Genomic DNA, 17,075 nt, shown 5'->3' on the forward strand with positions numbered 1-17,075 from the left:
AGTCAAAGGCTTTAGTGTAGTCAATGAAGCAGAAGTGGATGTATTTCTGGAATTTTTCTGCCTTTTCTATGATCCAATAGATGCTGGCAATTTGATCTCTGGTTCCTTTGCCTTTTCTAAATCCAGCTCGAATATCTGGAAGTTCTCAGTTCATGTACTCTTGAAGCCTAGCTTAGAGAATTTTGAGCATTACTTTGCTAGCATGTGAAATGAGTGCAATTATGTGGTAGTTTGAACATTCTTTGGCATTGCCTTTCTTTGGGATTGGAATGAAAACTGACCTTTTCCAGTCCTGTGGCCACTGCTGAGTTTTCCAAATTTGCTGGCATATTAAGTACAGCACTTTAAGAGCATCATCTTTTAGGATTTGAAATAGCTCAACTGGAATTCCATCACTTCCACCAACTTTGTTCATAGTGATGATTCCTAAGGCCCACTTGACTTCATATTCCAGGATGTCTGGCTCTAGGTGAGTGATCACACCATCATGGTTATCTGGGTTATTAAGATCTCTTTTGTATAGTTCTTCTGTGTATTCTTGCCACCTCTTCTTAATATCTTCTGCTTCTGTTAGGTCCATACCATTTCTGTCCTTTATTGTGCCAGTCTTTTCATGAAATGTTCCCTTTGTATCTCTAATTTTCTTGAAGAGATCTCTAGTCTTTCCCATTCTATTGTTTTCCTCTATTTCTTTGCACTGATAACTGAGGAAGGCTTTCTTATCTCTCCTTGCTATTCTTTGGAACTCTGCATTCAGATGGGGATATCTTTCCTTTTCTCCTTTGCCTTTCACTTCTCTTTTCACAGCTCTTTGTAAGGCCTCCTCAGGCAACCATTTTGCCTTTTTGCATTTCTTTTTCTTGGGGATGGTTTTGATCACTGCCTGCTATACAGACATATGAACCTCCATCCATAGTTCTTCAGGCACTCTGTCTATCAGATCTAATCCCTTAAATCTATTTGTCACTTCCACTGTATAATTGTAAGGGATTTGATTTAGGACATACCTGAATGGCCTAGTGGTTTTCCCTCCTTTCTATAATTTAAGTCTGAATTTGGCAACAAGGAGTTCATGATCTGAGCCACAGTCAGCTCCTGGTCTTGTTTTTGCTGACTGTGTAGAGCTTCTCTATCTTTGGCTGCAAAAAATATAATCAATCTGATTTCGGTATTGACCATCTGGTGATGTCCATGTGTAGAGTCATCTCTTGTGTTGTTGGATGAGAGTGTTTGCTATGACCAGTGCATTCTCTTGGAAAAACTCTGTTAGCCTTTGCCGTGCTTCCTTTTGTACTCCAAGGCCAAACTTGCCTACTACTCCAAGTATCTCTTGACTTCCTACTTTTATACTCCAGTCCCCCATGATAAGAAGAACATCTTTTTTGGTGTTAGTTCTAGAATGTCATGTAGGTCTTCATAGAACCATTCAACTTCAGCTTCTTTGGCATTAGTGGTTGGGACATAGACTTGGATTACTATGATATTGAATGGTTTGCCTTGGAAACGAACAGAGATCATTCTGTCATTTTTGAGATTGCCCCCAAGTCTGCATTTCGGACTCTTGTTGACTATGAGGGCTACTCCATTTCTTTTGAGGAATTGTTGCCCATACTAGTAGATATAATGGTCATCTGAATTAAATTTGCCCGTTCTGGTCCGTTTTAGCTTACAGATTCCTAAAATATTGATGTTCACTCTTGCCATCTCCTTTTTGACCACTTCCAATTTACCTTGATTCATGGACCTAACATTCCAGGTTCCTATGTGATATTGTTCTGTACAGCATCGGACTTTACTACCATCACCAATCTTAGCCACTATTTGGTGTTGTTTTCACTTTGGCTCAGCCTTTGTTCCTTCTGGAGCTATTTCTCCACTCTTCTCCAGTAGCATGTTGGGCACCTACTGACCTGGGAAGTTCATCTTTCAGTGTCATATCTTTTTGTCTTTTCTTACTATTCATGGGGTTCTCAAGGAAAGAATACTGAAGTGGTTTGCCATCCCCTTCTCCAGTGGATCACATTTTGTCAGAACTCTCCACCATGACCCGTCTGTCCTGGGTGGCCTCCACCTAGATGTCTTATAATTGGCTCAAACTTTAACACATACAAAACTAAATTTCTGATTTGCCTCTAATACTGTTTCTCCCCCAGTGTTCCCCCGTTCCAAGAAATAGCATATCATTCACCCAAATAGGTTGGATCAGAAACCTCATCATCCATTAGTCAATCTTCTCCCCTCCTGCAACATACACTTCATGCAGCCTATCGCCAAGTCTGCCTTAAGAGTGCATCTTAAATCTGCCTGTCACCACCTCCACCTCTACCAGCCTGGTCCAAGCCAGCACTTCTGCTCACCCAGGCTACTTTATTGTCTCCTAACTGCCCTTCCTGCTTCCACTCTTACCCTTACAGTCTGGTTGCTACAAATAGCCATAGTTGAAGTTTTTATAACGTAGTTCTCATTACCTCCCTACCCTCCGAAGACTTCCCCATCACAAGATTTGCCCCATCCTCGTGGCTGACCCGTCTCCTGTCCCCAGATACCCTGGCTCCCCTGCTCTTCCTCCTGCCTTTGCCTTTGCTGAATGCTCCACCCAGAAGGTGGAGACCCCAGCTATCTTGTCCCCTCGCTTGGTGCAGAGAGGCCCTCCCTGATCACCTACTTCCAAACAGCAACTCTTTTCTTACTCTGATTTCTTTTTCTTCCTAGCACCTAAAATGATCTGACATATTACAATGTATGTTTATTTGTTTATTGTCTACCACATTCAAGTGCAAGGTCTGTGAGAGCTAGGATTTATTCTCTTCTGTCCACCACGGTGTCCCCAGTGCCTACAACTGTGCCTGATGCATCATATATGCTCAATTTAGTATTTGTTTAGTGAATGATGTAAAACTAAGCAAAAGTACAAGTATAAGTAAGGATGGCTACTAACAAATGGTTTTAAGGTTATATCAAAGGTCTTATTTATTAGGAAAGTTGGAGAAAGATTGGAGTTAACTGGTTCCTCTCTTTTTCCCTCCCGTGTGTTATTTTGTGGTGGCTACTTGGATGTGGCATGCTCCTGTTTTATTCTGTTTTAGTAAATGGTCATTTCTGGAGTTCTGCACCTCCTCTCTGCAGACATAGAAAATCTCTTCTTTATTCCACAATTCTAAGCACTCAAAAATTGTGTATTCACAGTTACCAAGTCACAAACTCAGCTTTTACCCACTTACTGTCCATAAAACAGATCTAATAAGATTAGGCAATAGGAAGCTTTTCTATTGCAAAATTGTATTAATGGAATTCTCCCAGGGGCTAAGCTGTTCCCTCTCTGAAAGTTAAGCACATTGTAGAAATCACATTAAAACTCTTGCAGGCCTCCCTGGGTCTCAGGGGTCAAGTGAAGGGAAGCGAGATGAAACTTCACAAAAGAGCTTACTAATCTTGACATTTAACTTTTGATGGATAATTTGTTTTGTGCCTGTCTTCCTATGCCTTAAAGAAATCCTTAGCATTTTCTCTTTTCATGCCCAAGCTTGTTTTGCTGGCAGCCATTACCCTTAAACTTCCCCACAAAGACAGGTATCTACTTCCACTAGGAGCATATCAGCGTCAGCTCCACAAAGCAGAGCAAAAAGGCCAAACTGAATCCTTTGTAGGAAACAGCCGGAGTGAAGCGGAGATGACTTTCACAGAGACTTGTGGACATAGTGCGGGAAGGAGAGAGTGAGACAAGTGGAGAGGGTAGCACAGACATACACACACTATCATGTGTCAAACAGATAGCTGGTGAGAAGTTGCTATATAACACAGGGAGCCCAGCCAGGTGCTCTGTGATGATCGAGAGGACTAGGATGGAAGGAGAGGTGGGAGGCTCAAGAGAGAGTTGATATATGTATAATTATGGCTGATTTGCATTGTCGCACTGCAGAGACCATCACAACATTGTAAAGCAACTTTCCTCCAATTAAAAAAATAAATTAAAAAAAATTACAGTCTTAGTTCAGATTCTCCCATAGGCAGTCCCTGAAACCAGGAATCAAGTGTAAATAGTTTGTTGGGGAAGTGATCCCAGGAAACACAGGCGGGACATGAGAAGGGAAGACGTGAAAGCGAGGGCAGCCACAAGTCACTTCTTGGGTAATTGGAGCTCAGTCCCATGGGAGAAGCCTGGGAGACCATGGACAAGGGAGGTGGTATGTAAACCTCAATTTCCATCAGGCATCGACTGAGGACTGCTGGAAAGAGGAGACTTAATCCCCTGGCGGTTCTCGTCTGCCCTGTGCACAAGCAGAGAGGGTTCTTATGTCCAGAGAAAGTCCTCAGGTAAAGAGAAGCTGGGGCAGGCAGTTGGACACTGGTCCAGTGGACAGTGAAATGGCAACACCCAAGGGTAAAAGGCGGAGAGTCCACAGCCTCTACTGCGAATATTGACTTTTGCAAAAATATATTTCCTAAAAAAATGGATGTTCTCCTACAAAGTCATCTTGTGTATAAACAAAGCTGAGCATGACAACTCTGGAAAGTTTTCATAGAACTGAAACCTTGGAGATATACTTAGAAGCAGGTGATTGTGGTTCTGGTTGAGTGGACTGGGACATTCTGGGTTGGGACTGGATTTTCCTAGTGACAACTCTCAACAGCCTGAGAGTTCAAACAAGTTACAAAGAAAAGCCAATCTGGTGTGCCTGACCAGGGAAAGTGGCCCTGCCTTTCATTCTGAAAGCTGCTAGCACCTCCTCTGGGGTTGGCTGCCGCTTCACAGAGTCACTCTGACCACTCTTTCCAAGACCAAGAACCTCAGATACATGTACACATACACACTTGCTCACTTGGGAAATCATGATAGTAGAGATACAGCACTGATGTGTGTGTCTGTTTCATATTCAGACATTTTTTAAAGCTACCTCACCCCTTCAACAAAAACAACCTGGCAACATTTATTGAGTTCTTCCTACTGGCCGCATTTGTCCATTCAGTCTTAAGCGCCTTATAAGCATCATCTGTATCAGTCAGCCATCAGGACAGCCTTGGGAAGGGGTTACTCCCATCTTTCAAATGAAACTCAGAGATGTTAAAGAGCTTCTATAGGGTTACCCACCCACGTGAGATTCGTATTCAAAGCCAGAGAAAACATATGTAACCAAACAGCTATATGCCTTCAAGAAAATCAGGAAACTTATATCTCAGGTAGCATTTGGAAAGAGCATTTGGAAAAGAGAAAACCTGTGAGGCAGAGGGAAAGTGCACCTCAGGCGAGACAGACGTGGACAGAAGCAAGGAAGGAGGAAATGACAGGTTATTCTTGGTCATCTTCCCTGAGCAGGAAGGAGAAGCAGCTTAGAGGAAGACGTGGGAGGCTGAATATTCACAGTCACAGGCAGAAATGAGTATTTATTTTGAGGCGCTCACACATATTTGGGTTCCATGATTTGCAGTTTCATGTATGGTAATACTCAATTTGTTTTTGTTTTTATTAATATTTTTAAAAGGTTGTCATGACCACAGAGTGAATTGTTACTTATGAGCTAGTTTATGAAAGGGGAAAGCAAAACAATTTTGAAAAAATATGTAATTTCTGTGCATAGAAGTATATGTACTTCTATGGAAGTCACTAAAGTGGAAGCATATGCCCCACCAAAGCAGGGATGGCATAGTGAGGTTGACACCCTGTGAGTCCTTATGAAATGCACTAAGAATGAGGGTGCTACACTCTGCCCTCTGACAGGCGTGTCTTTTGAACTCATTATTAAAAGCCTTTCAACCTGTAAAGTACGGAATGGCTTCTTGTTAAAACTGGACAGTGAATTTTGTTAGGATTAATAAGTAAGCACCCTCATTCTATTCTCAGTGTGCCTGGGGAAGCCTTCCAAGGAATTGTACCTGTTGCTTTTAATAGATTCTATAGTATTTCTTTTTTTAAAAATTTATTTATTTTAATTGGAGGCTAATTATTTTACAGTATTGTAGTGGTTTTTGCCATATATTGACATGAATCAGCCATGGGTTTACCTGTGTTCCCCACCCTGAAGCCCCCTCCCGCCTCCCTTCGCATCCCATCCCTCAGGGTCATCCCAGTGCACCAGCCCTGAGCACCCTGTCTCATGCATCAAACCTGGACTGGCGATCTGTTTCACATATGATAATATATATGTTTCAATGCTATTCTCTCAAATCATCCCACCCTCACCTTCTCCCACAGAGTCCAAAAGTCTGTTCTTTACATCTGTGTCTCTTTTGCTGTCTCACATATAGGGTCATCATTACCTTCTTTCTAAATTCCATATATATGCATTAATATATTGTATTGTTGTTTTTCTTTCTGACTTACTTCACTCCATATAATAGGCTCCAGTTTCATTCACCTCATTAGAACTGATTCAAACACATTCTTTTTAATAGCTGAGTAACATTCCATTGTGTATATGTACCACAGCTTTCTTATTCATTCGTCTGCCGATGGACATCTAGGTTGCTTCCATGTCCTATCCATTGTAAACAGTGCTGCGATGAACATTGGGGTGCACGTGTCTCTTTCAATTCTGGTTTCCTCAGTGTGTATGCCCAGCAGTGGGATTGCTGGATCGTATGGCAGTTCTATTTCCAGTTTTTTAAATAAATGATCCAATCAAAAAATGGGCCAAAGAACTAAACAGACATTTCTCCAAAGAAGACATACAGATGGCTAACAAACACATGAAAAGATGCACAACATCACTCATTATCAGAGAAATGCAAAGCAAAACCACAATGAGGTACCATCTCACGCCGGTCAGAATGGCTGCTATCAAAAAGTCTACAAACAATAAATGCTGGAGAGGGTGCAGAGAAAAGGGAACCCTCTTACACTGTTGGTGGGAATGCAAACTAGTACAGCCACTATGGAGAACAGATTCTATAGTATTTCTTAATGGAGACAAGGGGAGAAAGAAAAGAGATGTTCTTGAGTTAACAATAGAAATTCCTGCTCATGAATTATTTACTTTCTAGAAAAGGTCACATGGGGTAGTGTTGTGCCTGATGTCAATGGTGAATTGTCCACTGAATACAAGAATAGTGCACAGTCACCAGGACCTTATCCTTAGGCCATTTTCTGCCCCTTCTCAGCAAAGAAGATCTACATGAGTAGCCAGAAGAACTATCCTCTGCAATTATCGTCTAACTCTCCTGTGTTCAAATCAGTATGTCTGATGGAAATGAAATTAGCAAGAGACAGAAAGAAAAAGAGCAAGAAAGGCAGAGATTATAAAGGCTAAAAAGTAGGAGAAGGGAAGTAAGGATGAGAGAAAAGGTACTAGGTCTGTCTCAGGTTGTATATTTTGCATTTCCTAGATACCTCTGTGTGTATATATTTTTTTAAATTATTGTTACAACCAAGAGATAAAATGTCTGTAGGCTGAAGATGGGCGAACCCCTCTCCCTAACCTTGGCTTCCTCTGCCCAGCTCTTTAATGGAAGTAGAAGGAATAAAAAGCCCCCCAGAGTCTTCATTGAAGTTTCAGGTCACTGAGTGCCTCCACCAGTCTCCCAAGCTTTGCTTTGCTGGGTTTTTCATAGATTTATGTGACTGGTTGGCTCCATCCATTCACTCAAAAAACAATTTTTGAACACTTATTGTAAACCAAGCACCTCATTGAGCTGAGAGTATAAAGATGAGTAGGACATGGTCTCTCCTTAGGGAGCTCAGTCCAGAGCCTTGCTTCCAAGAGTGTGGGACCAGCGGCAGCAGCATCACCTGGGAGATAGTTAAAAATGCAAATTTCCAGGCTTCATCCCAGACCAGCTTAATCGAAATCTGCATATTTAGCAAGATACCTGGGCAATTCTTAAGCATATTGAAGTTTAAAAAGCACTGACCTAATAGGTTTTTGGCAGGGGAGAGGGAGACGCTCTTTGGTTTCTTAATTCTCCCGTTTATTCTGCTAGTATTTATTGATCACCTGTCATCAGGCTTGGGGCTGGGAGCTGGTGGTCCATGGGTGAGCAAGACAAAGATGCTGATGGCCTAGAGCTCACATTCTCATGGGGGAAAAAGCAGAAGAAAAAAAAATGCATGAGCTAGTTACAGATCATGAGCAGTGCTATGAAGCAAATAAACTGAAATGTGATGGTAAGAAACCAAACTGAACTATGACAGATTATGGGGGTGGATGTCTTCACGAGTAAGTTATTTCTATTTTGTATTTTGCTTTCTGTTCTAAAAATGTAAACATAACCACTGGTCCTATGTGAAGAGAGTCAAAGACTATAATACTATCGACTGTAATCCTTCTTTTCTCCTCCATGCCCATCCCTCTGCCTCTGGCACTGGTACTGAAACTCTAGATACCACCAAGCAGGTACAGTCACAGCCAAGCCCATCAAAAAGTCCAGGCTATGAGCAACTAAAAATCTGGATGTGAGCTGGATGATGAAGCCTAGAAGAAGTACTGGCATTACCTTTCTGGTTGTAGTAAAAAGGCATTAGTGAATCTAGAAGGACTTGGGAACTGGGGCATAGCTTCCTATCACTGTTTTCTTGCATCACTGTGGTCAGGGGCCAGAGTGTGTGCTGGTGGGGACTGATGAACGAGAGGGTGGCCTGCAAGGCAAGATGAGCAATGGACATATACATGCAACCTCAACAACTTCAGACCTTCTCATCACCTACAGTGTTAGTGCTAATTGGCTGCGACCAAAATCAGTGTTAGACCTTAATTCAGCACAGAAGTATATTTTGACCATGCATTTATTTTCAGCACAAATCCAAACCCACTACAGTTAGACCCCTTGAGGGACAAACCAGTGATTGCCCAAAGAGAGAATACAGGTAAACCAGTCATCAGAGGATGGGGTTTCAGGTACTGTTCCTCTAGAAAGTGTGTCATGAAGGAATATTTAATGCAGCAGATCTCAACCACAGTCAGAGAAAGGGCATCTGCCCACTGTTGCAGTTATCTATTGCCCTAACTATCCCAAATTTTTGTGGCTTAAAACTTTGTCAAAGTTTTGTTGAAAAAACTCATACCCATTAGGATGGCTCCTAACAACCAGTTTTATTATTTCTCACAATTGTGTGGATCAGGAATTTGGGAAGGGTTTAACTGAGCAGTTCTTCTGCTCCATGTAGCATCAACTAGGGTCACTCTGGCGATCAGGAGTATGGCGGGTCCAAGAAGGCTCACTCACAGGTAGGCCCCTTGCAGGGATGGCTGGAAAGGTGAGCTCAGCTGGACCAGTCTCCCTCTCCCTGTGCTACCTGGACCTCTTCATGTGGTCACCCCAGCAGAGAGATTGGAAATTGCCAGTGCTCTAAAGGCTCTCAACATCACTGATGATCAGAAAAATGCAAATCAAAACTACACTTATCACCTCACACCCATCAGGATGGCTTCTCTCAAAACAGAAATTTTAAAATGTCAGACAGATATGAAGAAATTGGATCTTTGTGCACTGTGAGTGGGATTATGAAACAGTACAGTAGAAAATAGTATGAAAAAAAACCACACACACACAAAAGAAAATAGTATGGAGGTTCCTCAAAAAGCTAAAAATAGAGCTACCATATGATCCAGCAGTCCCATTTCTGGGTGTGTATCCAGGAGAATTGAAAGCAGGGTCCTGAAGAGGTATCTTCACACCAATGTCATAGCAGCACTGCACACGATACGCTAAAGGTGGGAACAACCCAAATGCCCATCAACAGATGAATGGATGAGCAGAATGTGGTCCATACATACAGTGGAGTATTATTCCACCTTAGAAAATAAGGAGATCCTGTCACAAGCTACAGCATAGATGAACCTTGAGGAAGGATACTAGGCTAAGTGAAATCTACCAGTTGCAAAAAGACAAATACTGTATAATTCCCCCTACAGGAGCTATCTAAAGACATCAAATTCATAGAAAGGGGAAACAGAGTGGTGATTATTGAGGGATGGGGGTATGTTACTGAGGGAGAGGGGATGTTGTATAATGGGTATAGAATTTCAGGCTTGCATTATGGAAAGCCCTGGAGATCTGTTTCACAACAATGTGAATTTACTGAACACTACTGAACTACACACTTCAAAATGACGGAGACGGTAGATTGTATTCTGTGTGTTTGTTTGTTTGTTTGTTTGTTTACCACATTAAAAAGCAAACCGCTGATACTCTTAAAGCCCGGATTGAAGGGGAAGGGAACATAAACCCACCTCTCAGTGAGAGGAATGTGGAGAATATGTACCAGCTCTCCCCCTGCCACCCCTACCAAGGGGCAGATCCTGTAGAGCTCCTGAGGGCCTAGAAGGTGAAGTGTTATTTCCAGGGGGGGCATACTCAACCTCCCGAAGATGAAGGGTGTCAGAAAGCGTTGTTAGAGGTGAGCACAGCTTGAAACGACAGAGTGGGAGAAAATGACAGCCTGTAGGGCCAATGAGGAAAAACCAGCCTGGAATTCCACCCTTCCTCATTTTCACAACAACGATTTAGCACACCATTCTGCTAAAAGCCTGACTGCCCCCACCAAGCAGTTTTCTTACTCAGTGCCTGCCCCTCAGCTGTCCTGACAGTGGGAGCTCCAAGCCCCTACAGAATGGGAACAATCTGCAGAAGCAGGTCACAGGAGACCTTTCAGAGCCGGCAAACACAATGAAAATCCAGCGATACCACAGCATTTAGATAGTGTGGACAATGTGGCCATTATAAATGCTGCTCTCATGAGCAGTGATTCAAATGACAGCTTCGAAAAGGGTTTGCAAAGAGCCCTTTGGAAATGGAACATGGGTGCTTCAGAGCACATGACATGGTACAAGGACAAACCCAACTGAACAAAGATCCACAGCCGCACTGAATGACTTATTTATTCAGTCCTGCTCTGTACAAACCTAGGAGAAGATGACAGCTTTTAAATTGACTCCCCTGAGCTGTGCAACATCCATGGTGCGTGGGAAATGTTAGCAAGAATTTTGAAAAAAGCAGAAAGTTTTATAAAGCAAAGATCACAGTGTAACCATGCTAATGCTGCCACCAAGTTCTGCAGACGGCCCTGGTGTCTCAGAATCATTAGAAGGAGTGACAGCAACATCTGGGGGGAAAACCCTGCCCTTTACCCTCTTAACCTGCCAGCTTCACACATCTGTTTGAAGGGCTAGCCCCTCCAAGCCTTCAGGTGGAAAATTCTTTGTGCAGGTCATTTAAGTAATCATGGTAGCAGTCTCACTGCACTGCTTCTACAGAGTGTTGTCCTGGCATTGAGTGGGGAGTGTTGGTGTTCTGATCACCCCTGGAACACAGGTGCTGGTTTTTTCAGCCTGGCACATGCTGTAGAATTCTTGCATGCCCTGGGGTTCCTGTTGCATGGTGGAATCAGTCTTTCTAGGAAGAAAGAATACACAGTAGGAGCCATGTCTGAGTAACCCCAGCCCAGCCAGCTTCCCCAAGGGACCTGGTGACCGTGCAGCCTGCGCTCACAGCAGGACTGGGACTAGGGTGAGGCCAGTGAGCCTAGTATGCAAAATTTAAGGAGGCCCTTGTCCTGTGTTTGCACAACCCTGAGAGTGAGCACCTCCTTGAATGTCGTATGCAAAGAGACCCACTTGCCTCCCTTTGTCGAGGTCTGGCTCAAAGGCCTCACTCTCTCTTTTCCCCTTCACTCCTCAGCTTCCTGCCCAAGGTTAGCACCGGGGTTGGGGAGTGTAGGCCCCATGCTGACAGTGGTCAACAAAGAAGAGAGCTTTAAGAAGGAAGAGCTGAGAAATTGATGGTGAGATTGCAGTGAAGGATCCAGTGAGGCATTTGGCTACGCAGTGGCTACCTGTGACCCATGACCAGAGCAGATCCAGGAAGGGTTGGTGATGAAAGACTTGTCCTGGTCTGCCCCTCAGCTGTGGGCCAGGATGGTGGGGCATAAATAGGAAACTCTGTGAGACTGGCCACAGAGGTTCCCTTTGTACAAGAAAGCTCAGGATCTTCCCAGGAAGATGCTTTTCCTCTAGAAAGTTCCTTTCTCCCCAGGCTTGGATGTCAGAGCTCTGAGGGCTGATCTGAAGCCCTTCCACCCCTGTCTGCTCTCTTCCCAGCCCAATGTGATGTTATAATGCCAAGTCAGGCAGCTTAGCACCGGGGAGAGAAAAAGTGGGAGTCTTGGGTTCTGTGTGCGTGTGTGCTAAGTCACTTCAGTCGTGTCCGACTCTCTGTGACCCTATGGACCATAGCCCTTCCAGCTCCTCTGTCCATGGGATTCTCTAGGCAAGAATACTGAAGTGGGTTGCCATGCCCTCCTCCAGGGGATCTTCCCAAGCCAGGGATCGAACTCACGTCTCATGTCTCCTGTGCTGGCAGGCGGGTTCTTTACCACTAGCGCTACCTAGAAACAAATGGTTCAACCAAAGCAGACTTTTCTATCATTAAATCAGGGGTATATTCATTTGTGAACCTCAATACAATGGGGACCCCCTCTTGTCTCCCTTGTCTCCTGCATCACATGGGTATGCTGAGAAGCGCACTTCCACATGCAGGGTCACTTTTCATCACCCTATTCTCCTTCTAACATTTGCAACCCCACCCACTCCTCCCCTTCTCCCTCCCCAGGTAGCACCTTTCACAAATCTTGCTGGAAAACCCAGACTTTCAGTTTTGTGGATTTTAAATAGAAAATGATGCAGAATGAGCGAATTATGAGCTGGGGCAGTGGAATCATGGACCCACAAGCCCAACTTTGGATTCCATCGAGCCAGAGTACCTCCATGACACTGTAGCAGAGACCACTCAAGTTCAGAAGTGCCCTGTGGCACTATGTCAGATCCTTGGATTGCTGGCTTACATTGCTTATCTGAAGAAAGCATTCCCTTCCAGAGGGCCTCTGCCAGCATGATTCAAGCTCAGAGAATCGTTACAGACTAATAATCATTATGGCATGATCACATTTCAATTATCCCCTGTGTAGTCTGGGTACATTAAAGCAAATTCTCTGACTGAGAGAAGTTCGTTAAAAATCATAATGTGCGTTAAGATTTTTTAAAGTCTGTTGGAAGCCAACAGGGGATAAATTCTAGAAACAACGACAGAATCTTTCAGGGGTTTCTCTTGCACTTATGCAGAAAGCATAATCTTATCTTAAAATGTGGGATGAGGACTATAACTGAATAATGGGCCAATTGTTTTATTATAATTTGTGTTTCTAAGCGCTCTGTGATTCAAAATCCAACAGATTATTTTCTGTCAGCCCCAATCTGAGCTACTAGGTGCATTGGCCCATCTTCACAATGTATAAGGTACCCCTAACTCCTGGTTAGCAGTGCCAAAATCTATGAAAATTAGCCAGAGGATGGAGTAGATCACACCATCTGTGGTCTCTGTCAATACAGGCACAGTCCCTAATATGTTGCAGAAAAGGAAAAGCAGCCTTCCCCTGAGCATTTGTCCTAAAGAAAAGAATTTAAAAGAACAAGTCAAGTTTCATATGCAAAAATATTCATTTTCGATAGTAACAAAAGAAACAGAAACGTACCTACGTATCTGACGTGGTGAAATCATAGAGGGTGGAATATTGAGCGTGGCCTGGAGAGAAATGAGAATGGAATGGAATATAATGCAGTCATGAGAAACTGATGCTGATAATGGAGAGAGTGGAAATATAGGAAACTGTTTTTAATATTGTATTGAAAATGTCATCTATGCTGTGATTCCAACTATATCAAATAAGTGCACACCTTAGATAAGGAACAGAAAGAGAAATGGGAAGAAAACAGCTGGTGTCTCAAAGTGGTTGGATTGTGGATGATTCATCTCTATAGTCACTCCTTTTGAAACTGTTATAATGTTCATTCAATAATAAATAAAATTTGGAAGGAAAAGGAAAACACTCAAGTGAGGCATTTTCTGTGCCAGGCAGAAAAATCGGTGATGCATGGGATCATTTACATTCTTCCTTGCTCCTTCAAAACAGCCTGTAATCTTCATCCACATGCAGGGAATATGCATGCCTGAATTATCAGGGGACCTCCCCTCACCAGGAAGGCTGTGCTGTTTGTTTAATGGACCAGAAACCTCACTCTTTTCAGTCTTATTTGATAACAGATCTAAGGTGCATTTGTTGGTATGGTTTTTCCTTGACAAATATGCACAAAAATCTTGAGGACAGAAAATGATGCATTTGTTCTTTCTCTCTTTTCTCTTTCTCTTGCCCATCCCCCCACCCCCCTCTGCAGTTCTGCTAAGCCAATATTCTCTAGAATGAGCACAAAACAAATCAAATAACAGCTAAACTAATTGAATAACAGCTTTTGTACATCAGCATCGAGAAGGAAAACGCTTGGGAGAGATCAGAGTACCGAGATGGATACCGGCGAGAGTGAAGGATCCAACTGTCAAAGCATCTACTAAACCTAGATCAGCAGAGATGGGAGTGATTTTCCTGAAAGGAGATACGATCACGGATTAAACACCAGCTCACTGGAAACTATCATTGAATGAGAGCAGATGACATTCATGAGAAACCACATCCAGGAAATATTTTAAGGAAGAGGAATATAAATGTGCTAGAATTAACATGTAAAATATATATGTACTGAGGTTTGTAAACTGTCCTTTTTTAATCAAACAGAAAACAAAAAGCTTTAATCTTTCAACATTATTTTAAAAAAGGCAGTACATCCTAAATTATTCCTATCTCAATAGCCAAGAGGCTGATCAACCATCAGTTATTGAGGAAACATTTAGAAAATGCCTCTGAATATTTTCATAGGAGCCATGACCTTTGGTTCCCATCTCTGCCGTTCATTTATGTCACTGTGTGATTAGTTACAACCACTCAGTTAAGAGATTTTAACGCTTCAAACTTTTTACTGTCTTTGTTCAGTTTAACCTGTCTGTACCAGTTATTACTGAGAAAGTGTTTCTGACATATACTATTACTCCATCAAGCTGTATATTACAGGAAGTACATCTTTACATCATAGGTTCCTGAGCAACATAGATTTCCCTATCTTTCAGGAAATAGCATCAAGGAACTCTGAAAAATATAGAAAGCTCATTTTCACCTTGAATGCTCACATGTAATATATAGGCTGCTATCAAATAAACACTTTTTCTAATTGCCCCTAGTAATATGTATAAGAATTTAATATACTTTACAAATAAACATCTAAAATATCTTCTTTTTCTATTTCTTTGTCATATCATCAGAAATCCATATCCTTTCTTTCCCTTATTGACAGGCACTCATTTTTATTTTAAAAAAACACCATTCCATTAAACCTATTTCTAAATGATAGTAAGTGGTACTAATAAAATACATAATAATTTAATAGCCTTAGAACTAAATGAATATATACTTAATACAGGTCAAAAAAACTTGGTAGGAGTAAGTTGTCTTTTTGTTTACTAATTTTAGTTTCAAGAACACAGTTTTTGTTTGTTTGTTTGTTTTTAGTTGATTGGCATTTAGAAGTAGTGACAAATGATTAGTTGTCTTCAACGATCTTTTGCTCCCAGGCGTCCCCCACCATCACCCTCATCACATATCCTGCAATATGCAACAACAGAAAAATATTTAATATTGAAGTAGCCAATTGCTTGAGAATGACACAAGCTAAAATGTATGTGCAGGAGTTATCAATATAAGCCAAACCATATTCTATACCTGAGCAGAAAACATGAATATGTAGAATGCCTTCATTTTTTTAACTCAAAATTAAGATCCATTTAGTATATATTATTGGAACAATGGAGAGTACTACAAGAAGGATCAACCAAGATACAGATCATGGTTGATTTCTCTTATCCTGTCTCACACCCCTAGTTTTGTCAAATGTCACTGGTATTAGCATCTTTTCACCCCAAATGAGTTTTATGTTTCAAATGGCTAAAAAGTATATTACAGGTACAGTCAAATAAGTGAAATGCAATTCACAAAGATATGGATTTTCTAAAGAAACGCATTAGTGGAGTACTTATTATCTCTAAAGTATTAGCTGTTCTGGGAGTTATTTGTTGCTTTAAATATTAGCTCTCCCTCTGCATTCAAAACACCCTACTTACTAAATTTAATTACACACAACTTTTCAAGAATTCATCTTTTAGTTAAGGGGAGGTACCTCTCTACTTTACCTACAATAAAAATAGAAGGTATTGGCTTTCTCTAATCCATATAAATTGTAGATTCCATTGGGAGTCCTACAACACTAATAGTGGTGTTTATGAAAATGGAAAAGTGCTTCCTATCCACATGCAAGTGTTTTTAAGAAGTTGTTTTCCATAAAATCTAAGTGTAATTTAGCATACCATAGTGCTCTGAAGATGGGTCATTGACAGTGTACCATTTGTACATAGGTAAAACACATGTAAATCACTAAATGTTAATTAGGTATAAGAAGTATGTTTTTATCTTTTTTAAAAAAAAAGTGACTCCCTTTTTCATTCTGTTCTGTTGTATTGCGTCCAAAAGTTGTGTGTAATTTTTTAAGGTCCAGGAAATGTAAAGAAATTTGTTGGAATATCTGAATTTCTGTAAAAAAAAATAAAAATAAGATTTTGTTATTTAAAAGATTGTTTGGTGTTGTGGTGTACATTCATTGTATTCAGCGTCTGTCTTTGTTCAGTGATCCAGTGACAGGTGATGATTTGACTGAAATAACCATCTTTGAAAAATCTCCTTGCTGTCAGATTCCATAATATTTGCCAAGAGCAGACATTTATTGGGTGTGCAGGACCCTCATCATATGAAAGGCATTAATACCTCCAAGGCCTCTCCTCACCAAGTAGAGACACACCTCAAGCTAAACCTTCATAGGCTCAGTGGAATGAAATTGAGAAGTGAATAGCCATACTGTTAAGTAAAACCTGGCCTGAAATATTCTGAAATACCCAATTAGTTGCTCCACCTTGGCTCTTGCATATTGAAACAGTCACCTGTTCCCTAGACACTAGCAGCAGTTTTGCAGTAGTTCATATTGAGTATGTGTTGTCTGGGTAGGTCCTAATGCCAGATCCTTCGTTTACTGCATAACTCTAAACAGCTCTAAGCCTTGGTGTCCTCACCTATTGAATGAACACAAATAATAAAGCCTGGCCCTATAATGGTGTTGTGAGGCTATAAATTAAGGTATAGTGCTATGCTGGTGCTT

At 41.6% G+C, this 17,075-nt stretch overlaps 1 protein-coding gene across 3 annotated transcripts in view; it reads left to right on the forward strand.

The window, feature by feature from the left end:
- Positions 1–17,075, forward strand: part of LHFPL3 (LHFPL tetraspan subfamily member 3) — a 592,105-nt gene that overhangs the window by 536,870 nt on the left and 38,160 nt on the right. For 2 of the 3 annotated variants that reach the window (XM_043872145.1, XM_043872150.1), the window contains one exon: positions 14,160–16,498. The exons of the other annotated variant lie outside the window; for it this stretch is intronic. In XM_043872145.1, the coding sequence (XP_043728080.1) occupies positions 14,160–14,188 (29 nt within the window). In that variant the 3' untranslated portion in view covers positions 14,189–16,498. Of the gene's footprint in view, positions 1–14,159; positions 16,499–17,075 lie in introns of those variants that run through there. 3 annotated transcript variants of the gene reach the window in all.

This window comes from Cervus elaphus, chromosome 18 (genome assembly GCF_910594005.1).
Source record: "Cervus elaphus chromosome 18, mCerEla1.1, whole genome shotgun sequence".
Classification (NCBI taxonomy): domain Eukaryota; kingdom Metazoa; phylum Chordata; class Mammalia; order Artiodactyla; family Cervidae; genus Cervus; species Cervus elaphus.